Source organism: Alosa alosa, chromosome 14, assembly GCF_017589495.1.
Source record: "Alosa alosa isolate M-15738 ecotype Scorff River chromosome 14, AALO_Geno_1.1, whole genome shotgun sequence".
NCBI classification, from domain to species: domain Eukaryota; kingdom Metazoa; phylum Chordata; class Actinopteri; order Clupeiformes; family Clupeidae; genus Alosa; species Alosa alosa.
This window is the reverse complement of record NC_063202.1, coordinates 4694764-4721045: the sequence shown is the minus strand read 5'-3', so window position 1 is coordinate 4721045 and position 26282 is coordinate 4694764. Positions and strand designations below refer to the sequence as shown.

Sequence of the window (26282 nt, the reverse complement as noted above, 5' to 3'; positions counted from 1 at the left end):
TACCAGAAGCCAATAAAGTGTGTCACAGCCTGATGGAGAAACCTTAGCAAAACTCAAACAACAACGTGAACCACATTGGTATGTTGCAAGATGAGACTCTTAGAATATATGCAACCCTGCTGCAAGAAAATGTGGATCTCCTGGCTGATAGCCTTGCTTCTCAGACAGGTTGACACACTACGGAAAGAAGGAGAAAAACATCTCAAAGCGACTTTTATCTGAGAGATGCATTCTCTGCCAAAGGACCCGTCTGTGCTCTGGTTTCCACCCACATGAGTGTACCACTAAGATACCAATCTGTCTTCTGTTCGGGTTGAGAAACACAGACTTCAAATGAGCAGCACACTGGTGGATCCTGTGCTCACCAAAGCAACAGAAACCTTTAGCAAGCCCAGCTCCTATAGAGCAAAGGCATTGTTAGGAACTCAACATGGCTACACATAAAAGACATCATAGCTATTCTAGGCCTCATTTCCCTGCATAGCTATACATCATATATAATCATGCAAGGACTACATCGCATGATGATTTATGGATATATGATGTAGCCATGGAAATGTAGCCAACCTTGTGATAGACATCTGCCTTCATTCAACAAAATGCTATTGCAGAGCTACTTAAGACACACACAGTGGTGGCTATGCAGGTGAACTGTTGCTCTTATCACCACACTATACTTTATATTCATAGCTTGATTTCTTTCTAATCTAATGAAACGCAACATGAACATGAAAAGCCTACTGTGATTCCTTTTCATCTGTACTTTTTTTGGTACAGATGAAGTCGCTAGATAAAAACAAGAATGTCGATTCCATTTTGGGTCTTCTGTGTTTTCATTTCAGTTTTAATTATTTCTGTTGTGCTGCTCGCATTTTATCTAAGGGTTGTGTGTGCTGCAATGTCAAAGTTGATCACTGTCCAAATTCCACAGTTCCCAAAATGACTTGATCTTAACCACAGACACGAGAACCGTTTCCAACTTTGACTCTGAGCAGTTACACCCTCACGACACATTGATTTACGAGTATGATCAGACCAAACATAACCTCCATAGAATACAGAGCTATCAGTTTATTTATATTGGAGTGCATCACTGAATAGCATTACAAAACAGTGCTACACAAAACACCTCCCTAACAGCAATTAAGTTCTACATTAGTCTAACCCTGACCTACATAATACCACATCACTTTCATACAACGCACAACCCTCCATTACAATTCACAGCTGAGGTGAAAGAACTTGTTTTTCTTTGAAACCCACAGACGATAAAAAAAACCTTGCTAGGGCTACGCTAGCTGAAAAAAAAAAAGCAGAAGGAAATTGTGCAGGATAGATTAAATATCAGAGTGAAACCGAGAGGTAAGCTGACACAGGCCTGCTCCTCCACTCTCTCTTCCATTTTGTGAGAATGAACCAGGTCTTGCACTAGTAGCTGGAGGGCCATAGACCCCTGCACACACAGAGCCTTGTTCTCTCTATCGCTCTCAACCGTGGTGGCTCTTCCCAGTACAGAAACAGAGTAAGTGCAGCTGGCTGCATGCGCGCACACACACACACACACACACACACACACACACACACACACACACACACACGGCATCACTGACGAGGACTGGGTGAGTCAGACATGCTGTGCCCACAGCAGGAGAGGGAGAGGAGAACATTCAGACAGGCAGAGTGTTTGGAATGCTGATGAAGCTGCCCCCCTTCTTTCTCCACTGCCTTTTTAAAGACAAACCAGGACACCGCAGATAAGCTGCTGGACTTTCCTGGCTGCCAACAAGTGAGAACAGACTGTTGTGTTTCTTGGCACAGTCACTTGGTAGAGCTTAATCATAGCTGATTGTTTCTTGTAATTATCTTTAGGCATTTTTATATTGCCTTTTTCAACTGGGCAGTCTACCAGTGGCATTACTAAAATAACCCATTCAGAATTACTAAGTCAAACATCACAAGAAGAAAAAAAAAAAAAAAAAAAAACGGTTTTGGCTGGGACTAAAAGGCCAAAGCGCTGTGTTGTGCCGTTATGGTGAATAAAGGTTCTTGTTTCTGGTTTCCTCCATAATCTTTCTGACAAGTGCCTTTAATAGCCCACTGAGAATGTGAACCACCAATGGAAAAATGGGGTTGGAGGCAACTGAAAGGCCACAGGATATAACCATAATAGAGCTAATCATCATCAATAAAAGTAACAACCAAACGGGTAAACCGGGCATAAACAACGGCATATAACACATCGAAACAGCAACTCACCATCCTCGGTCTCCTGCCAGACGATGCCCTCCAAGTTGACACTGGTGCCCGGCTCGCAGGGGCCCAGGCACTCGGGCTCGGTGGCCAGCGCCACCTCAGCCGTGTTGACCGCCACGGAGCGCGTGCGCACCATGATCTGCTCGCAGGGCGAGGCGATGTCAGTGGCTGTCCCCACCGGTGCCAAGAGGTGGAGTGGGGGCGGGGCTGGCGTGGAGACAGGAGACTCCATCTGTGAATGTGAAGGAGAGATATAGAGAGAGAGAGAGAGAGAGAGAGAGAGAGAGAGAGAGAGAGAGAGAGAGAGAGAGAGAGAGAGAGAGAGAGAGAGAGAGAGAGAGAGAGAGAGAGAGAGAGAGAGAGAGAGAGAGGGTAAATACAGGTCACCTTCACACAAAATACTGCACATAAACAGAGATCCTGGAGATAGCGCTTGAGGGGGAGAAACAGCCGGGCAAGAGAGGAAAGCGAGAGCAGCACAGAACGGCTTGAGTGACAACCGGGGAGTGTCACTACTCTGGGAAGGCAGCCCTCGGTCAGGGGGAGAGCAGAGGATTGCCGTTGAAGCCTCTGTCGAGTGAGGTCAGAGCCTTTCTCCTCCCTGGTCCTGTCGGATCTGATAAAAAGAGCGTGGAGGAATGCCTTTGAGGTCTGGGGCTAAGAGGAGAAGAGGTGTATGGTGCTCCTTACTCGCCACACAGTACGATCTCTGACACCACATCATGTCATGGTGTGATCACTCACTAATTCACTCAATTAAGGGGTTGGCTGTGGTGAAGGAGAGTGGTGGAACAGACTGCGTGGCCTCTGTAATTGAATCCACCTGCACTGTGTGTGTGTGTGTGTAGAAAGATACTTAACACACACAAACACACACACAGCTTCTCTCCCCCTCTCTCTTATTTAAACTACACAGCATGTAGACAACAAGCTCGGCACTCATTATTTGTTGCAGCCAACTTAAAATGCATGAATTCATAAGCTGGAGAGGCACAAAATGAAAGAGCTAATTAAACGAGGCAGAAAAGTGCTGCACGCTCAGTGAAGTAAGCTGATAAGGGACAACCCCAGCAGAGGAATGAGCGTGTGTGTGTGTGTGTGTGTGTGTCTGTCTGTCTGTGTGTGTGTCTGTATATGTGTGGGACAACATAATGTATAATGGGAAGAAAGAACATCTGATATTTCAAGCCTTTTTGGAAAGTTTGAGACACGTGTTTATTTGCCCAATTAAAATAAAGATCTTTAAAGGTTAAAGTCCCTCAAGCATTTGATTTCAATAACAGCTTTATTATGCTATCAGCAGTTGGACTGCATGAATAATTACTTGTGGTGAAAGAGCCTGACAATTTAATCACAGAGTGTGTGGATGACTCATGAATTACAAGTGTATTACCCCATGAAACCCTTGAAGTATTTATATCTCTCATGACAATGTGGCATGCGGATATGATCAGCAATGCAAATCAAGTGAGAGATAAGAGTATTTAGGGGAAGGACTGTGGAGATGTCTCTCTGTGTAAACAACCGCACACACTTTTTTGGTTGGATCAACACAGCTATAGCTACATAAAAAAAAAAAAAAGCTGGCTAGTAACCCAGCGTTTAAGATTCATTTGTGCAGCTGGCTTCACATTTGAAATTTAACAGCTCAATTTTTCAACTTAAATTCTAAATTTTCTTCCCTTTCAAAACAATAAATGATTCATATTTTACTCCTTTGAATCAATGCATGTATAACCGCCACAACACAGTTAGCTTAGAGACTAAATAGAATTGTACTGTTGGCAGTTTATCATTCAAGTGAATATAAACATTAGCCAGTTTGCTTTGGTAAAAGAAAAAAACACCAAAGGGAAAACCTCTGGGGAAGATAAAAGGCAAAGACAGTGAAGATCTTCCATCATAGTAGGCTATATTTTCAGACATCCATGAGCTGCAGAGTGAATCGTCTGACAACAAAGTGTTAGACTTGTCTCTTTTCAGGGCATGTCCTGAACACTCTGATTTCATACGACTACATCTAGAAATGGCTGCAAGCTTGCACTGCACACTGACAAAATCCTCTTGGGAATCCTGTCTGGTCAAAACACAAGCTTAGTGCTGGATAATCAACTGAATCTCTGCAGAATGCCAACCTTTGGCTGCATGTCAAATCTGCTCCATGCTGAAAAACAGAACAGTGATTTGTACACCTTCTTATATTGTGCTCTGCTTCTGTGCTCACAGAATCTGTCCCCAAACTAGCCTGAATGCAAGTCCCACTCAAATGAAAAGCCTTATAGCTTTTTTTTTAAAAGGGCTTAGTTTGCCCACTAAATCTTAGCGCTAACTGCCTGCAAAGAATATCGACAAAGCTCAGTGGGGGGCACAGTGTAGCAACATAAAAGAAGCCCAAGAGCATCCATATTCTCACTGGCTGTGAAATGGAAGGCTGCATTAAACAGCCCTTCTTCTCTATGCTGAATCCCTCTGCCGGAGCTATGACTCATTCTGCACCGTGACATATTGTGAGGCTAATGAGCCAGATGAGATGGCAGGGGGGGTGGGGGGTGGGGTGAGCTGGAGTGTGTGTGTGTGTGTTGTGGGGGTGGGGATCAACCAGGAAGCACTAAATGAAATGGATTTCACATATGGCACCAACTTGCCTCGTGCATTTCTCCCCCAGAGCTCTCCAAGCAGGGCAACACAAGCCCACATAAAATTCGATCCTACGAGAATGAAGATCAAACCGAGGAAAACCTGCGAGCTACATTATGCGGCGGCATTCTGTGCTGAAGCAGCGGGGACAGTAACCAGATTCTGTTTCACTATGCCGCACTTCTTTTTCCTGCCTCAGTGGAAGTACGTTAGCTCCACATGTGTCTGCAGGTCACAACCCAATGCAAGAGCACTTTGTGGGACTAACAATTTGCAACCTCAGTTGCTCACGGTTTTTGGGAACGCCATGAAGGCACCGCCGAATTGACCTAAAGCTTCATAAAACAAAAAGTATATCAACACCAGATTAGAAGCAATAAGATCCTAACTAATCTCTGAAGCCTATGAGTAAGACCATGCAGTGTCACACAAACTGCTTTAAAAACACTAAAAGGTAGTCTTTCCTGTTTCTTCAATCTGAACAATAAATGAACACAACTGTAGCCCATAACACCATTCTAGTCTCTTGCCTAAGTGGGTGAATGTGTTTTATTCTGTCCCATACTAAAACATGCTTCAGGATTATTTTCTCGTCTGTCTCAACAACGCAGGGTAATCTGACTGGTTTACCTACTTAGATTTTGTCTTTTCAAGGTAAATTACTTCTACCGGTAGAAAGTCTCAAACAATATACAGTATTTAACTGTATAGCGTTTTTAAGCCATTAACAAGGCTAAAAAAATACATTAAAAAAAAACACAAGCCACAAACGGTGAGCTGATTTTGAGACATTACACTTCAGGCTTCAGTCTATACTGCATTGTTTGCTGTTGTTTACCGAACATTACAATTAGTATGCTGCAGATCTTTGTTATGCTAACTGTATTAACGTCACCTAGTTTTAAACATACTGTTGAATGCATCTTTAAATGTAGAGCTTAGAGCACAGCATTTAAAATCACAGCAAAAGGGAATGGGTTGAGTGCTCGTGCAGCTCTGCTGCTTGGCCAGTTCATAAGCAGACTAGCAACTGCCACTGGTTAAGAGATAGCTGCCAAAGATTACAGATAGATAGCAAAGACTAAACCTCACAGTAGGGTCAGTAACAGCTAGGATAGTTCATAGCTAAGATAATACACCTGACCTTGCATGTTCACTCCCACAAGACTGCAGAGACGCGAAACCATTGAATGCCTTTGTGTGTGAATAAAGGACACCCGCTACTTTATCATTACTGGGGAGTGTGTGTGAACGCATAAAAAGCTATCTAACCTGTTTTTTTTTACTGGGACTTATGCAGGCTTCATGTGTAAACGAGGCTTAAAAACTCTATGTGCCATAACCCATGGTTACCAATAGCAAAGCAATAGGCTAGAGCAAACGAAGCATGACCTGACAGTTTGTAGGGATTTACTAATTTTACAAAGATACAAAGTGCAAAACACTGGTATCTGTAGATAGGCCTTCTGTGTTTGTTCAGCCCAATGTGCCACAGTACACAGACTAACAGTTTTTGGCCTACTAGCCAAAGTGGCTGGTAGATTATTTTTTTTTACTGTAGACATATTTTTTACCTTTTACCGGCCAAAACTAAACAATGCTTTTCATAACTATTTTTGAAAGTAGCCCATCACTAGCCTATTACACAGCTTTTCAGAACACTGCAAAGTTGGAAGTTTTGCTGCAAGTTCCATTCAAAAGAATGGGCTTTCCCAATGTTGGGAGGTCCAATAATTTTGTAGCCTATAATCAGAGTGTTGAAGTGGAGCGAACGAATTACGTTGCTCTACCTTGGTCAGTAATCAAGAATCTTTGCTATAATGACCGAGGCAAAAATATAATGACAATGGCAACAGGTTTTGAGCTAGTTCTATTGGGCGAACAGAACACCGATGCGAACCTAAGTTGATATGGCAAGCCAGTTTAACGTAACGGACTGAAGAAGCCTATTCTCGCAGTTCATAAGCAGCCGTTTTCCACACGCCAAAGTGACACAGTACCTGCCATAATTCAGTCGCCAATACAAAAATATGCCTGCCATTGACTCTTGGCGGATGCCAATTTGAAGCCCTGCAGACTTAGTTAGGTAAACATCCAGTCCGCATGGGACAATTCCACGCCAAAAGTAATCAAATTCATTTATAAAACACATTTTGTGGATGGCATTTCAGTGTTTCCCACGGAATTGAATTTAATTTGTGGTGGTTGGTTTACAGAATTAACTTGATTACAACAGTTTTTAACAATTAGCACAGTGTGGTTATGATGCTAACCAGATTTAAGCACAAATTAGGTCAACCTGGAAAATCATTGTGTGGTGGTCAATGTTGATATTGTGGTGGGCCGCCACAAATAAGTCAATGCATGGGAAACACTGCATTTCATTAGCATAAAGTTATACTGGTAAATCTGAAGAGTGGGGAAAAAAAAAAAAAAAAAAAAAACATAGTTCAGTATTTCTGTCGAAATTGAAATGAAGTTGTATGGACTGGACTATGTTTTTTTTTTTTTTTTTTTTTTTAAAAACGGCAACGAAATTGTGAATTTCCAGAGTGTGTTACTCCACACTCGGCAATCGACTCCTACGGACGTTCCCCTAAAGACGCCAGCTGCAGCAGCAACATTTCCGGAAAGGTACTGGCTTGATGAAATTCATTCTGGACTCTCTATCCGACCACATAAAGACCTCGGGATACTTCGGTTTGGCTTTAGGGACCCTCTACTCACTACCACGTAAGTGTAATGTTGTTTGGAACTGTAGAAGAGGTATAAAAATAGCGTTTTGTAGCGGCGAAATTACTTGCCCTGGTCACTTCCAGGCTAACGAGTTTTGACTAAAAACGGTAAAATCAAACTTTTTCAAAACACATCCAAATTACATGATTTTGATGTCAACTCAACGTATGTACTACCAATCATCCGTAAATTGATCTAAAGTGCATTTTACTCCGGATAATTCCTTTAAGGGTGTTGCACAGAATACCTTAAATTGTTTCTTTAGTTAAGGAAAAACGTTAAGGGATACTGCATTGAAAGGGATTTACCTTCACGAAAATTCTATTGAGATTGTTCAACAGCTGTAACTAGTTGGCTAGTAGGTGATGTCGTTAGTTAGCAACCCACCGAACACAGTGAAGTTTAATGAGATTATCATTCATCTCACTTTAAGAATATTCGCTGAAATTATCCAGGTAGCAAGTAAAGCATGTTATAGACATGCACTGAGCAATACTAGTTAGAAATGATCCTGGCTGTCATTAGTGCACCAAAACAAACTTTTTTGTTAATGTTTTGCCTAGCGAACCGAACCGAAGCTCATGGCAGGCTAACAAGACATCCACGTCCACATGAAGTTAACGTTAGCCTACCACTAACGTCATGTAAACCGCACAATAACAATAAGGCATGTTTCTGATAGGCCTTTTTGACAGAGTAAGCATATTAGCAGAGAGGTTTCATTTTAAATTGTATAATTTTCAAAAGTATAAAGTTGCACTACTTTTTGTATTGGTTTTATAGGCTACAAGATGTTTGTGAAATTTGCACAGTAAAAGTTCTGTATTTTGACTGCATTTGTCTTTGCATTCTGATTAGAATCATGAGTGGCTCTTTGTAAACAGCATATTTTTCTGGGGCCATGCAAAACTGCATTACCACTAGTGTGGGGTTATTCTACATCATGACAGTAAAATAGACCATCCTTAGTCAATGTACTGCAGCAATTCCTCTCTCAACATGTAGAAAATGCTGTGAACATCTGATTATGCATGGAAAAAAAATCCCGTCATATACCGTGAAACCGTAAAAATTTAGAAAAATACCGTGATACATTTTTGGTCATACCACCCAGCACTATTCAGATATGATGCTAACCTGCGGACCTTATACTGACCTTATACGGACCTATGTGTGAACGACATACACGCACATTACAGAATCTCCTTGTGGTTGTCGAGTGAGGGGTGGGGGCTTGTAGAGTTCACAAGATGCGAGATATGACGCAGAATATATGCGGCCGCTGCCCGTCACAGCTGCTGTTTGTTTACAAAGTGTATGCATTATGTAGGCTAAAGAAAAAAAAATCTATTGTGCGTAGGCTAATACTTGAAGTAGTCATGTAAGTGCACACTTGAAATTGACCTACAGTATTTGTGTGTGCTTTGAATAAACACATTTATCTGTTTTCAACGTTATGTAGCAGAATTACTTGGCTATGGAACCCCAAATCTGGTTTGCGTTGGAGAGAGAGAGCATGCACAAACTTTATGGTAACTCAAGACTTCAAGGCCATCATATACAACGTTTTTAAGCAACAAACAAAATACTAACATAACAGTGAAGTGGTTCGTTTTTTCATGGTTTATTTTTTCCAAAAGCATCCTCTCCCCATGTGTCTATTGCATTTACGTAAGGAGCTTGGAACAAAGTTGGGTTTTCTTCGTTTTCATTTTCTCTAGGCATATTTATGCTCAACAAATATCAGCGAACTCAGCCGTGAGGTCATGAGAAGGCTATCAATGAACAGAAAACCGACCGTGTTGGCTCACAATTTATTTAACACTCCTGTTATCGTCGTCAACAGCGTCGCTGTAGGCTACTGCCTTTTCAGCGCCTTCTGCTTATGATGATTCAGTCTTTTGAATTTGTTTGGCCTTGCCATGTAGTTGTAGGCTACAACGTGTCTCTTGCCGTTCCCTTCATGTGTTCTATCAAAATGTTGTATGCCCTCATGGACAGTAGCTCCGTGATGTCTGCATCTTTCCAGGTCGGAGATTTTCTGGACAGCACTATGCCACTCCATCATAACACTGGCATTTAAGTCAGATCTAACCACATGGACGCACAAAAGAAACGTCACCGACACGCCTCTCAATAGGTGTGAATTTTAACCGCATGTTCCACGCTTCGTTCAAATACAGTACATGTCCGGAGGAAATACTAATACTAGAACAACCAGCTAAATTCGGACTTCCATATGACCAGTTATGTCGTTCAGATATACGGCCCCACCGTTTAACATCCGCAGAACCTCCGGTCTTTCACGTATGTCTGAAAGCGCTTATAGAAAGAAATGCCCAAATTCTGCTGCAGCTGAGTGATTGAGTGAATGACAACTAAGCATGAGGAAATTAGTGTGAATGTGATAATAAAATCCATTTCCAACACATGGTTCAATAACACAAACAATGGCTACCAAAACATGTCTCTAATGCTTGCACAAGTAAATGAAATGTGCTTAAAATTATACCTACAAAAGCATACCATGTACCATATCGGGTCTTGACCACTGTATGCAAGAAAAAGAAACTGTGCTGTGAATATATTTCCATGTTCACTTTAGCTTAGCCTGGAGGCAACCTCCCTGAATCAGTCCCCCCCCCACACAAAGCTGCCAGAGACAATAAAACGCTTGCAAACATCATGCTCCACAAGACTTAAATCCACACAGAGGGAAACAAACAAACTGACAGAGTTAACTCAAGCCCACGTCTTAAAACCAGCAATGGATTCCGCAGCCTTTCCCTGTCCGATTTCCTTTTTCTCAAGTGCAGTCTGCCTGCTAAATATTGCCCAGACCACAATGTTTTAGAGGTTTTCCACAGTGTCACGCAACCTCTTTCCCATTTAGATTCCTTAAAAAACCCTACAGTGGCCAAAGTGGTACTTAACATGCCTTGCATCTGCAAAGAGAAGAGGGGAAATCAATGGCTTGTGGGCAGACAAAAAACAAACAGAAAGAAAACACTGTGTTTATGACATTTGACTTCACTTTTTCACAGGTCTTTGTGCATTTTCTTCACACAGATGGTCTCTGTGGTTCTTCTAACCAACACTCAGAGGTTCTAATCAACACTTTACCTTGATTATTAGCACTGGGGATTAGGACATGGTACTCCTGATCTGAATTAGGATTACAGTTGGATTAGGCCTACATTGTGTTCTGTTTTGTAAACATCTGCTCCTTTTGAACTCTTTAGAAACATAACAGCAAGCCGTTTTTTAAAGCTAAACAGAAATCTCTAAACTATTATGGTTTCCCTTTAAGGCAAAGTGTGGTCCAGAATGACTGACAGTTACTAATTGTTTGAAGTACGACATGTGTTTTCCTCAGATTGTGTGACAAACTAAGGGGGGGGAGATACGAGTCTCTAGTGAGCTTCATTCCTGAGTGTACACATTTACCATTAACACTGGAGAAATCAGGCAAGCAGGCAAATACAATCTGAACGAGTGGACCCATTAAAATGCTCTGTAAAAATGGCAAGTCCTCAAGGCTTCTCTGTGAAGTAGCAGGAAACCAATCTGTACCATGGACAGTGGGCCTCATTACACAACCGTGCTTGGCAGTGATTTCAATAACTGTGCCGAACTCACAGTAATAGAAGAAATATCAGGGAGTGGCCTAAACTCTGATCTCTGAAATCTGAACTGGTCAGTCTGGTGGCAAGGGGGTTTGGTTGTTCAAAATTACTGAATGAATACTGTGATTAATACCTCGAATTTACTGATGATAAACTCAAAAAGGCAGACAGTTCTTCCCATTTGGAAGTTGATTAAAGGATCGAAAAGAAGTGATTAGAAAAAAACATCTCAAATCTATTCACTGAGTGACAGTGGCTTTATCCATTATGATTATTAAAAATAGGAATCCACACAAATCCATAGAAAAAAGTTAAGGAACAGCGCAGGTTCAGCCAGTGTGGGGTTTAGAATTTCAACACGAAGGAAATTGCACCAACCACATTAAAATTTCAAACATGAAAGCAAGCAAACATATCCACTGGCCAAATATCACTACACTGTTCTGTAGTATTGCCCAGTTTCTTAAATATGACCTAGATTTAGCTCAAAGATAGTTAGCCTATCCTTATTTGGCCTCTCGTACTGCAGAAAAAACAAAGCTGAATGTGCCAGAGCTGTTCTACTGCAAGATAGCCTTTCTCAATTAATTTTGAGAAACTCCTTACATGTCCTTTTATAGCACACTGATGAACAAATGTTAGCTAATTGCAATAAACAAGACGACACGATTAACATGAAGAATGGTCAACAGATGAGACCAAATTATTCAGCACTCTTGATGGATGATGAGGATTAGGCTACCACACTGGGCAACAAAAATACATCTTCAACATCAAAAACTGTTCACTCGTCTCTAAGAATTTTGATAAAGTCTCTTTGATGATGCAAAACAGTATTCATCTGAGACTGTTGAGACTACAAGATCTTGAATTCTCCCCTACTTTAAAATCAGTTAGCAACATGGACAGCTACCACCAGGACCACTGTTTTATGATCATGTGAGTACTAGGAAGAAGGCATCAAGATCATATAATTCCAGGCAATTACAGCTCAGCTATAGAATAAGCAGTAGCTGTTAAGACGTCAATGACAATAAATACTATTGACAAGCCATTGATGCTAGGCCACGTTGGATGTTTAAACACATTCCAGACACATACCTGCATGCATACCATACCACTCAATAATGCTGTGTGTGAGATTAAGCATGTTACGCAGGGCCTTAATGTTCCATGTAAGTATGAAGCTGTGTGCAACTATACTCAAGCTGCAGGGCAAACATGATTCATCAGCTCTCAATTCTGCTTCCACTTAGTCCCAACAAATGGAGCCAAATGCAGTTTAAAACTAAATATGAGAGCCATTGTTTATGTGTGCATGTGCATGTCCTACTCCTAAATTCTATTCTTGCGGTCACTTTTACTGCTGCAGCAATGCAAATGTCTCCATTGTGAGGTCATTAATGTATTATTTTTTTTTATTAGTGATGCATCTGAATCTGAATGCATTATTCGGAAAAGCACAAATAATGCGGCATGAACACATATTGAATCTTCCCAGAATATGTGAGATCATTCAGGAAAAAAGTCAGCTCAATGACTGTGCATCAACCACTGTTTCTGTAAATCAATTCATGGATAAGACAAAATGTTAGATTGCATTGTTGGACTTGAAATCTACTTAAACTAATTCAACTAATTTTCTGAACTCTGAAATCGTCCCACAGTGTCAGTATGACCATTCCTGAAAACCAATTCTGTTCCCCCTTTTTGTAGTTTTTGTTTTGTTTTGAGGATGTTTAATTTCAGAAAAATCTGGTTACCATAGCTATTTTGGGATTAATAATCAAATAAAAAAATATATATTGAAAAAATAAACACAATGCTACATATGCATGTTGTTAGTGAACATTACCCAAGCTGACTTGATCTGACAAAAAATTATCCTATTTGCAATCACACTGTCCTTGATGAGTTATCGTGTAAATGGAAACGAGATGGACTTAAGGGAATGCCTCCATCAACAACAAGTCCAGCTTTGGGACATCACACTGATCTCCAGGCTTTGGCTGACCCACAGCTAGCCCTGTTTCCTTGTCAAAGCGCAATCCTACTAGATCCCCCACCCTCCACCAACTAGCCCAGCACAGCTGGCTTTTTTGGGCTAATGCCTACGGGTACTTCCTACCGATGAGGACTAGAAATTCATCCCTGTGAACAGAACAGTCCACCACAACACGACAGAAGGCATGAGGCATGCTTCCACAAAACAACCCTACAACGTAATCAAACCAAATCAGTTCCTACTGAAAACCTCACAGGCTTAGTAGTTGAATTGTATGCACAACATAACCTTATTTCACTTACAGACAACGGGAAACTCAATGCCACAAGACCTCCAGCTCATACAGAGCAGAAAGCAGAAGTGACAGCACTACGCAGCAGTTGGTTCTGACAGCACTAGAAAGGTCAATATCTGTCCGACACGGTCCAATAACTAACCAGTACTAAAATCACTTTTAAAAAAAAAAAGTGATTCCTGAGTGAAAGATTGTAGGCAGCTTCCTTATGAGATCAGAATGCATAGCTCTCAATTCACCCGAAACAGCCACTTCAGTCAGAACTATGTCGGTATTAAAGACAATCCAACAATCCTAAGGTTACACCATTTGAATGTTTACTACAATCAAACACACACCACCACACACACACACACACACACACACAACAAAACACACACACACACACACACACACACACACACACACACACACACACACACACACACACAAACACACACACACACACACACACACACTCAAGCATGTCAACAGAAATCCTAAATTCAGCCTGCAGGCTATGCCACTGCCAGTGAGGCATGGAGTGACAAAATCAAGTGCAGTTGTCTGGCACACAATAATCCTGACCCGTTCTGCTGAGGCTTGTCTTTGACAGATGGATGGCAATTTCATCTGGCTACAATGATCCATCAGGCTAAACTATTCTCTCTTCTACAGACTTCTAAGGCTAAAGTTGGCATTCATGCAGTGATGACAGACCAGAGGAAATCCAGGTGAGAGAAAAAAAAAAAAAAAAGGTTGACGCCATGACACAGTACACCACAAAGAGAGTGGGGGAAAACCATTCTCCCTCTGACACGCCATAACAAAGCTCTTTCTGTTGGAGGAGGGGGGAGGGGGAATACCAGATCCACCTCCTCTACCTCCGCCTGCCCCCATCAACTCCACCTCCTGCCCTCACCACCACAACAGTATCTATTACAATAATAATCCACATTCTTGTCAAGGTCACCCACGAGTGCTCTAGTGGAGAGCCTGGAGAGGAAGCCCAGATAATCAGCTCAGAACCACCAAGGATTTTTACCCCCGTCTCGGCCCCCCCTCTATGCTTAGCCAGGCACCTTATCTCACGCCAAGGGGGATAACACGAAAACAGATCATTATACATAAATGTGCAGCCAGAGCCAACAGTTAGCAGCACCCAAGAAGAAAAAAGAAGATAAAAACATATTCTTGGTGTTTGGAGACAATTCTTCATGCCGGTCTTAAACCCTTAACTAGTACATCTAGCTTAGTAGCCAATACTTTCTTTTTGAAAAATCAGATTATTATGCATGTTAAGACTTTTACAGATGCAGGAGACTTACCGTACCATTGCATGCCCAGCCAGAACTATAGCTCATTCTCACAGAAGGTTACTGCCATGTATGCAATGTATCAACTCCACATAGTTGGTGAGACAACCCAATTAAAACATTCTCAGTTTTCACAAATAACTTCATAGAAATCGTTAGAGTTGTTTTTCCCGCTTTAGTAGATTAGTGGCACAAGTGCTGTCTTGAGGTTTACAACTAGAGGGTTGAGGGAAAAAAATGACTGGGCATGTTCAAGGCATTTTCGAAAGAGAAACTTGCGTTCGGCTGCTTACCACAGCATAACGGCACACTTAACCAGCCACGTACAGTAGAGGCATGGAAAACAAGTTGCTGTTCAGGCTGCGAGGTTTCCCTGGAGACCCAAACCACCAAACTATTTATAGCGGTTCTGAATTTGCCCACTTCCTCCAAGCAGCAGCAAACCTCTATGTGGGTGGTGCTTCCTCCAACAGACAAAACATTTGTAGACAGAAGAGAGAAAACGTTTTTTCAAGAATCTCTCAGGTAGTCTTGTGGTGAAGCTACATATTGAAATCATGCTTTCAGTACCAATGGTTCCAATTCACAAACAGCACTGTAATTAATTTTGACAGCATTGATTTCGACATATTTTGAACATCAAAGCTGTATTGACCTAACAACTGCATATTACATTACCTTTGTGAACTGTCTGTTAGTTATTCATTAGACAATTGTATGTTATTGGTTGATTTTGTACCAGGGTGCTGAGACAATGATATTATTATTTTATTCCAGTCACTTGTTAACTGTTGTATGAAGGATTTTCTCAGAATATGTGTTATAATTAATTAATAATTGGACAAATGAGGTTCTTACTTGCTGAAACATCGTCTATCTAATGTAGAGCAGACACTTCATCAGGCACAAGTGCACTGGGTTCAACATGCTATGCATTGCAGCTGAAAATATTACTGCTGCTTTAGCAGCTCGTTTCTGTCTCTAAGTCAGAAAATAAATCTGAATCAAGTACAATATATACATGTGACTCAGATTGATGGACTCCTGATTTGATCTGCTAGGCTAGAGACCAACAACATAACAATGTTGGAGCCCACAGAATACAGGGGTGACATCAAAGGAATAAAATAGTGCACTAAAACAAAATTACACCGATTAGCAAAATGGCACAAAGATCCTGTCGTGTCATGGAAGACTCATTTACAGCCCAATTCGGCTGTGATGGAAAAACAAGACTAGTCCTGTAATTTAGTCTTCTCCTTGTTTAAAGCATGTAGCTTTTCACACCACAGCCAACATTAAACAAACATGACCAATTTACAATTAGGCTAGCAAACAACGAATGCCACAAGCCGTTTCTGAGACTGTCTAAAGCTTTCATACAGAAAGCAACATGAAGGGTTCTAAATTTGACAAACAACTAGGGCTAACTAAAAATGGTTCTGAAAATGATGCAATGAGATATTAAGCTACCATTTGAACAATTAGCGAAGATTGTAGATTCAGTCTGTAAATAAGTCTATTTAAATTATATTTAACACACAATGACAAAGCTATTCATTCTTTAATTATGACAAAGTCCTGTTTCTCAGGGACTCTCTGCACCTGACTACATTTATTTTAAGAAGATCTGACCTTTGAAGGTGTCTCATTTAAAAAGAGAACTTGTGCTTGAGGACTAGAGCCGTGACAGAATTAGCAATTACCCCAAAAGGGGTGTCAGACTCAAAGATCCTAAGCCCAAACATGGAGTTGACTGCATTCTTGTGTGACTGGGCAAATCAGCCTGTCAAATCTCACAAACATTATTTAGTATGAGATGTACTTGAGTCTTCTATTAACCACTTCCCAGTGGAGCAAAGTCAAACATGTTGAAATCTAAATGAGGGGCACAGCGCATAGGCTAGTCGCACTGGCAAAATAGAGTGGGATTTAAAATAGACCAGAAAAAAAAAACAACATGAAGTGTTTTTTTAGTGAGGATAGTTCCTGTCTCCAGTCACTTTTCAAACAAATGATAAACACAACAGCTGCCATACAAAGGCAGGGACCATTAGAAACAATAACAGTTTATTAAGGCTACTTTATAAAGGCTCAATCAAAGTTATGAGTCCCAGGATAGTGTGACAGTTGAAAAAGAATTCATTGACTAGGGCTACTTAACTAAACACAAAAAACTGAACACCAAACACATCAATTCGGTCTGTATACGGAAATCACAACTAAACTGTTAACAATGGCAAATATAAAGGAAGGAGAGAAATGCACTTGATAGCATTATAGACAACATTTTTTGCTGTGTGAGTGCCACAGGGACCTAAAAGCTGTTATTGCATAGATGACTGTAAAAAACATAAACCTAGCAAGATTTGTGGATCAGCGTGGAATCTGTGCAGCCTAATATCCTCACGTGAATGGTTCTCCGTTGAATGTACCTAACCTATGGCACAAGTTACATTGTGTTTGTACGCTGGTATGACAGTAGGCCTAACTCTGCAGTTCACTGCAAGCTAATTAGGGAGATGTAAACGAACTCCATGGAGGAACATCTCAGTAGGCAAACTAATACAGAGGCTTCAGTCATCATTTGTGGTACCAGTTGGATGAGCTGTTCTCTCTGCATTGGAAGTCTTGAATCACTATTTATATTGGTAAACTATGTCGCTATGCCAGGATGAAACTTACTGTACTGCATTAAGAACTGCCATAGCAGGTTACACATGGTCTTATAAATAAAGTGACGCCAAAGTTTAGAACTCCATTCATTTTAAAAGAGCAAAACCCACTGGTGGCGCCTGACGCAGGTCTACACCAAGGTTTAGAAAATGGTTCTCTCTCTTGACCGTTGTTGCCAGTGGTCATTGGCCTTTAGCCTACATAATGCTATTTAATTTCATGTTTCGTTTCCAATTTCCCTTTGTCTGAAGTCTTGCCATTTGGCCTGAAACAGGTTCTTCAAACCACATTATTAGCATCACATTGGGCAACTTATTCGGAGTACATTCTCACCTCTAACGTTAACAACCAGTAACGATAGCCTAACCAGACCTGACGTACACATCTAGAAGCTCCCATTACCAACATACCACCTAGGCTATGACTCAGGAAGTTCAATAAATCATGTTGTTTAACCTATAATCTTTAAAATTATCATGTTGCATTTTTGCTGTTTGATAGCTAAAGACCTAGGCTAGGTAAAAAATTGCAGATTTTCTCCTGTACACACTGCTAAGTTGTCATGAGCTTCCAGTGACTAGTAGTATTTGAATTCTTGTAAAAGCAAAGTGTAAGCACTAATGTCAAAAACGAATTGAAGATGTCTGGGTATGTGGGTGGGGGGGGTAAGTTTGTGCTTATCTGGTTATGTGAGGGGGGTAAGTTTGTGCATGTCTGGGTATGTGAAAGGGGTACGTTTGTGCATATCTGGGTATGTGAGAGAGGATAAGTTTGTGCATTGGGGTCTTTCATTCACTCTGCAAATTCCTGATGTATCAATGGTCAGACCAGAATCAAAGTTATCAAACAGGAAATTTGGGTCCAACCCCCTTCACTTCAACTGCAGGTTGTGAGCAACAGGTAGATGCAAGAAACAGCTTCAATCAAAGGAGTTGCAGCTTAATTCAATGACCAGCAGTTCAAACTATGCATAAGTCTTGCCTTACTAACTTCCTTTTTTCAGTTTGTAGTTATTTATCTGTTTTTGTATCTCTCCCTCCCTCTTCTACTAACATGCACCTGTTCTTAAAGGCACAACACCACTTTTATAACAAGACACTATGCTATATGAATGTTCTTCAGTTGACTTTTAGTTTGTTGAGTGCATGAAGGACATGCCAAAGAGTTCTGTCCATCACTGGTGGTCAGTGTAAAATTTTAGCACATTTTTAACACTACCACACCAATGATCAAGATAATTCTGGTCACTATAATCATGATGTTAAACTTGTATAGAGTTACATCTGTAAATGCTATGCTTTTGTCTTTTGCAATGCTTAAAAAAAAAAAGACTCCTGTAGAGTTAATGTCCCTTTCACTGATATCACCCAAAGTAGTTTTGCTACAACCAGTAAAAGGTTCGACATGCAAGTTTACCCAATCCACCTCCACTTGTTATGTTTATTTCCAGAGCAGAAATGAGAAGATCGAAAGGCTGGTTACATCCACACCATACCTTATTGAGTGTGGAAATGCTAAAGCATTTTATTTTTCTTTATGCATTAGCCCTACTCTGTGCTCAATATAGCCATGTTCAGTCAGTGTAACACATGCTTGTGACTAACACTAGCTCACTGACACTTCTATTTCTATTTCTTCAAGTGATGCACTGACAGTCTGAACTTTAGAAAGCATTCTACTTCACAACAATTTCAATTACGTACACTTCACATTTGTCAGTCTTCCCTGTCACCTAATGTACACACATCAGAACCAGCATTTGAGACTGTAATGAAATGAATTCTCTGAGCACGACAGGATCAGTCCCAGGGTTTGTGGGGTACGGAGAGTCTTAATTTCCCATGGTGCACAGCCTACACCATTTTGAAATACAGTTCAGCATTGTTCAACAGGTAAATCTTGTCTTTCAATCTGGCAGACTATTTGATATGGCTGTCGTTTACCATTTTCACTGTAACATTAAATGCTTGGCATGTGATAATTTCCATTAGGCTTGAGTCTGAACACTTGAGACTTCACTTATGATTTGATTTGTATACAAATGGACACATTTGAGCGTAAAAATGTGCTTACTGCAATCTCAGAGCTTTGAGTGGATATAAAAACGAATTAGTGTCTAGGAGATTTGGAAGATGAGCATGAAAAAACAGGAATCTCCGGAGGAAAATGAGAGGGATGGCAGGTATGTCACATATCTCTCTTAGGGGAAAAAACAGCCTACATTGTTCAGTATGCAGCCTCCACCGAGAAGAATGTTAGACATCACTCCCAGCGGACAAGCTTGTCCTGCCTTTAATTTATCTATGCAGCATAATCCCCTTTTGAAACCCTTTTTGGGGTGAATTGGAAAGGCCCTGCATTCAGAAAGATGTGGCAGGCAAAGTAGGGGTGAGGGGTGGGGGCTGGCTGGCTGTAATAATCACAAGAGCTTGACTGTCTGTGGATTACCATGAGAGAGAAAATCCTTTCATCTCAGCGTGGAGCAGAGCTTGGCAGTTCAGAGACACATGGCTATGGCCAAAGCCTTCTCCCTGCCAAAGGCACCTCCAAGACACATCTCTGTTAGGCCACTTTCTTGAAAACTGTTCTCATGTTACGTGGATAAAAATCAATTGCTGTTAAATAAAACCTAATTTTCGGTTAGCCAGGAGCAACACAGGGGAAGTGGGGAATGCTTAGGTATTTTTATTTTTATCTGTTGTGGGATTAGCTAGCTTATTCGAGCCACGGCAAGCGCCAGCCAGAGGCCCCACAACAGATGGCTTTCGAGAGGTCATCCTTGAGATAAGGATGCCTTTTAACACCCTCTGGCAGGTTCCATGTAGTAAGTTGTACAGCAAATGCACAAAACAGGTAGCTTAACTGCAAGACTAAATATTACCTAATTTACACACCAAGACTATATAGAATTAAAATGCTTTAACCAAGGCATTCTAAACAAATAAACAATGACTACCCATTTCACTGAAATGCCAGTGTCCAATTTCCTCGGCATTTTAAATCAATACTGGCCATTTCACTTGCATTCATGCTTTCGTGACTAATTGTTTTTTTCTCAAGCGTAAACTAGCAAGTTATAATCTACAGCTGCTTGGAGTGGAATGAGTCATCAATTTTCAAGATGCATCTATGACTCCTCCAACTAGGCATGCACGATAAATCGTTATAAAATCGCAATCTCAATTCACCATTGTGCGCAATTTAATTTTTAAATGACTTCGATTCTCATTTAATTTTACGAGACATTAGCATCACAAACGCCACTACTTTCTTCTGTGAGTTTTAAAGCACTCCCTAGGGCTGCCATGCTCTCCCTTCTTGATTCTCACAAAGTTCAGGGCTTCACCCTTAGGCAATAACAAAGCACCTTTTAGTCACGTGTTTCACTCGTGGAGTGAGCACGGTAGTTCGGAAAGCCTTCAAGGCTGCAGCATTGTTAAAATACTGCGACAGGAAATAAACAAAATGGATGTTGATGAAAACCCAGGTACTAGTGACTAGAATCAGCCAACCACTCAAGTCTCAAACCAAACTTGTTCCGAAAAAAGGCTCACATTTGATGGTGTATAAGTATTTTAGATACAAGCAAGATGACGAGGGTCAGTCTGATGTGATTTGCAATGCATGCTTTGCCCTCGTTGCAGCACCGCGAAGTAACACTACAAATCTTTACCAGCACCTCAAACGTCACCACAAAGTGCAATATGATGTACAAGGCAAAAGGTCCGAAAGTCGTCCAACAACGCAGACATCTATTACGGACACCTTGCACAATGCGACGCCATACCCACATAACTCTAGCCTAGAAATCTAGATGCACCCTAGCGGCAGCAAATTACATTACATACTAGCTCCGCTGGGGGGAAACGCATGTGACTCATAGCACTGTCCTATTGCGTGCAGAGGGAATTTGAAAGACAACCGATTATCCCGCCCCTCGGACTGAGCACTGCCAACGGTGAGTGCCCAGACCCTATTTTTTAATGTGGGTCTGGCTCGTCAGGCTAACATAACTCCAGTAGGAGTAAGGAAATAACAGAAGCAATTGCTTCCCATCTAGCCAAAGATATGGTTCCAATAAACGCCGTAGAACGTGACTGATTTTGAAATATGATCCATAGATTGGACAAACGCTACTCCATACCCTCCCGCAACTATTTTTCATCCGTTGCACTGTCAGCTACAAGAGTACAGGCTGTAGTCCAGGCAGAAGTGCAGCAAGTTTATTATTATAAGATTATTAGATTATTTTGCAGTAACGACTGATTTATGGTCCAGCCGAACCATGGAACCATACATGAGCCTAACTGTCCACTTCATAGCGACTGATATCACCATGAAGTGCCTGCATAGTGCTTATTTCCCCGACGAACACAAAGGTGAGATCTTGGCACAGGGACTGAAGGATGCCCTAGCATCTCAGAGTTTTGAAGAGGAGAAAATGGCATGTATAACAACAGACAATGGATCAAACATAGTGAAGGCAATCTCCATCAACAACTGGACCAGGCTCCAATGTTTTGGCCATAGGCTACATCTGGCAACTGGTGAGTTGCTGTGTGTGCACTACCACTACTACTTCATAAATGTTATTTGTGATGCTACAGACTTAAAGGAGAATTCCGGTGTGATATTGACCTAAAGTGTATTGAAACATGATACCGATTGTGAACGTATGTCTCATAGCCCATCTCGGCTTGTCCCCTGCACTCCAAAATCTGGCGCTAGTTAGCCGATGCTACCAACAGCTTTTTTCAATAGTGGTGCTTCGCATCGGGCTAGCCATGCAAATAAATCACTGTTTTACACCCATTTACGAGGCTCAATGTATCTCCACACTTCATTGGTAGACTTCGAGGGCCCTGACATTTAAAAGCGAGACATTGAGAACTTTGAAAAGCACTGGTAGTTTACTTACAAGACGATTTATACAGACAGTATCATCACGAAGTTTAGCGTTTGCAGCCATCTTGAATTTAGTCACGATAAGTCGAGCAACGAGTAAGAATGAACAGGTATGATAAGGGATCAGATTCCAAAAATAATTCAGTTGAAATGCATGGATTCCAGTTGCTGCTACTGGAAGAAACTGGAATCCATGCATTTCCACTGAATTATTTGTGACCGTTAAAATTCAATGGGTTCTGATTGGCTAATAGCTTTTTATCGTTCTGAAAATTGCTCTGAAAGTGATCCCCAACGATATCGTTCTTCATGTCGTTGTCGTTATAGTGTATGTGTGAACGTCATCATTCATATTAACGAGAACGATATTTATTTATCGTGATCGTTCTTGGTGTGAATGGGCCTTAATAGTTTGTGTTGTATTTTTCTTCTAGAAAATGCCATGAAAGATCCACTAATTGACCGTGTCACAGGCCTTTACAGAAAGAATGTGAGCACTTTCAGTCACAGCTGGCTATGGAGGAGAAACCTTACCATGGTCCAGAATCAGCTCAAACTCCCTTAGCATCAACTGAAAACAGAGTGCCCAACAAGATGGGGGATCAAGGCAAGAGATGATTCAGAGGATCCTGGAACAGCTTCCAGCCATTTCACAGGTCCTCAATGATTGAAAGGTTAGACACCTAGTGCACATGGCAGGACATAGAAGTCCTTGAGGCAATGAACAATACCCTACACCCTCTGGCTGAATTCACCAATGCCCTCTCTAGAAAACTATGTGTCAGCATATCCTCTGTGAAGCCGGTTCTCCACCTTTTCAAAACCTCTGTTTTGGCTGTGCTAGATGATGACACAGAATTCACAAAATCAGTCAAGTCAAACATCCTGAAATATCTGCAAGAGAAGTACAGTGATCCCCAAACTCAGGATCTACTCAACAGGAGAAGAAAGCCACAGTTAGAGCGAGACTGAGAGACAAGATGACTGGCATAACTGTAGCTATGGTAAAGTCATTTCAATTTAATTTCAATACAATTGTCTAGTCCTGAACTGTTGTGATATTATAGTACTTAATATTGATTGAGATTATTCATTTATTTTCCAGCAAAATCTCCAGCCAAATGCCTCCCCAGCACCGCTCATGAAGAAGGGCCGAAAGACCCTGGGAAGTTTCTTCAAAGCAGCACAAGGCAATGACGACAAGTCCTCTTCTCTAGAGCAAGCAGTGTCCACAGAGCTGGAGGCATATCTTCTGACATGCAACATCAGCAGTGAAGACAACCCCTTAATCTGGTGGCGGCAAAATAGCAATGTATATCTACAGTTGTCTGTGTTGTTTAAGAAATACCTATGCATTCCAGATACCAGCTCACCTTCTGAGCGGCTGTTCAGTACAGGGGGCAACATTGTGACTTGCCACTGTGCATCACTAAAGCCAGAGCATGTGGACAGACTTGTGTTTCTGGCCAGGAATCTTTAAGAGGCCTATGTTTAAAAAAAAAAAAATCTTTTAATTTACTTTTTTGCAATAAGCTTATTCATTTTCTTTTGTCGCGGATGCCTTTTTGTGTTTTATTTATGCGTATTGACTTTCTTAGAATTTTTAGAGCCTAATTGAATGGCCAATTGAATGTTTGTTTTCTTTTTCACTGAAGCCTTCATTTACAGATTCATGTGTGCAGTAAACATTACACGTTGTAAGGGAGAGGATTGTGATATCAATTCTAAGCTAAAAAATTGTGATTCATATTTTTCCCCGAATCGTGCAGGCCTACTCCAACTGGAAACACACAGTCCAGGAAGCGCTCCTAGACAGACATTTTTTGGAAACACACTGAACTTGAAGGGGTGGGCTAAGTCACCAACATCTTTAGCTAGCTATAGCACATAAACATGGGTGCAGAAATAATTTGTTAAGGCCTGTAAAAAGTTGAATTGAAAAGCTCCATGACATGGGCCTAATAACATGATGTGATAACCCTAATGGGTTGACTGCAGTAAAGAGCTCACCGAGCACATGGACTGAGAAAGAACGATTAATATTACAGCCCTGGTCAATGTTCGACCCTTTAAAAAGGGCTTAGGGAGTGCGGAAAGGCAACGGCCAGACGCTGGGCGGGTAAAAATGCTGAAGTCATAACCTTGAGGGAGAATGTAAATGCATGCATTTTTACAAGCATAAACCACATAGCACACTGACGGGGAAGCTACCCTGGGCACCTAACTGAAGCGTTCCGTTCGTGTTGCGTCTGTTGCAACAATTAGCTTCTACTATAAATCACTGGAAGTAGCTACACCAGTAATAGCGGTGTGTATATTCAAAGAAAAAAAAAAATAGACCAGCCATCAAAAATGTTTTTTACGCGTTGCGGACAGAAAGCTTCAGTTACGTGGCCGGAGTAGCCCGCTCTGTGACTGCCAAAGAAGGCTTTTCTTTAGTATCTTTAATTCGTGGATTCAAATTCAGTTTAAAAAGCGGCTAGGCAAAGCAGTGTGGGCCTAACACTGATGAGGTGTACCAGTGGTTTAACTACATTCATTTTAGAAATTAAATGTACATTTCTTACTAGGAAATGGTGAAGCACAGTCACTGGAGGAAGCAACAACAATTAACAAATCGGCCAATAATTGTGACATCAATAGAAAAGTAGGCTATTCCATGACCTTGCTGTTTTTGCTAAAACCCATAACAATGATGCGTTATGCTTTAGTGAGGATTTTAAATCATTTGGGCAACACTAGTGGATGGCTGCAACACAAGTCATTTTTAGATGTGGCATTCAAGAATACCCCTTAAGCTTCTTAAAGGAATCTTCTCTATGACATAAATCTCATTAAGGCAAGTCAACCCACAAAGCTACAGTGGAAGACTGTTAAACTTGTCAGTTGACTTGGAAAGCTCAATGATAAACATATCAATAAGGCAACAGAAAACAAACAAATTGTTGCACCCAGAGGTATAGCCCTTATCATGCAAAGTGGGTTTAACTGAATGTGATCAATAAAAACAAATTCAGGCAACAGCAATGTAACAGAAAATGAGGCTTTAGGGGACACCATCTTGATTAGACAAGAGTCTTTTCTGGGCTATTTGACAAAACTGACTATAGAGCACTCAATACCACTGATTAGAATTAGAATTGGCTACTGTGACATAGTCAGAGTCTGAGAGACAGTACAACTGAAGCCGTTGCTTATTAAAAAGGTAAAAATGATACCCATATTATCTCCAACATCTTCCTGAACCCTTCAATACATTTTTATTGGATTCCAGGAAGGAGAGCATGGGAAGCAGGCTATGCTGATCATGGCAGAGTCTTTATAAATGGCAGGCACTGTCATATTGACACACCTGTCAACACACCACTTTATCCAAAGCAGAGGTTGCAAGGAGGAGATTGATTACTCAGAATTATTAGATAGCAGGCATTAGAGACAGGCATTGATCTTAACACAACCTTAAGAACGACAAAGTTACACCAGTGTTTCCCTTACTTTGACTTATTTGTGGCGGTCCACCACAATATCAACATTGACCACCACACAATGATTTTCCAGGTTGTACTAAATTGTGCTTAAATCTGGTTAGCTGTGCTAATTTGTTAAAAACTGTTGTATTCAAGTTAATTCTGCAAACCAACCACCACAAATGGAATTCAATTCTGTAGGAAACACTGTACACTGCCACTACTGTGAATCCACCAATGTCTCAACCCTGCAGTAAGGTGTAGTATGCAGAGTGGGTCTTTAAGACATGATGCAGTAATAGCAAACATCTGTCTGCTGAAACTGACGGATGTTTAATATCTAAATTGTACATTACTCTGCTGGTCATTCATCAACCGCCTGTTTCT

General features: G+C 41.1%; 1 protein-coding gene across 1 annotated transcript in view; it reads right to left on the bottom strand.

Annotated features, from left to right (window-relative positions):
- Positions 1 to 26282, bottom strand: part of LOC125307035 (zinc finger protein 609-like) — a 75271-nt gene that overhangs the window by 11832 nt on the left and 37157 nt on the right. Inside the window, exon 3 of the mRNA XM_048262761.1 lies at positions 2257 to 2485. Within this exon, the coding sequence (XP_048118718.1) occupies positions 2257 to 2485 (229 nt within the window). The remainder of the gene's footprint in view (positions 1 to 2256; positions 2486 to 26282) is intronic.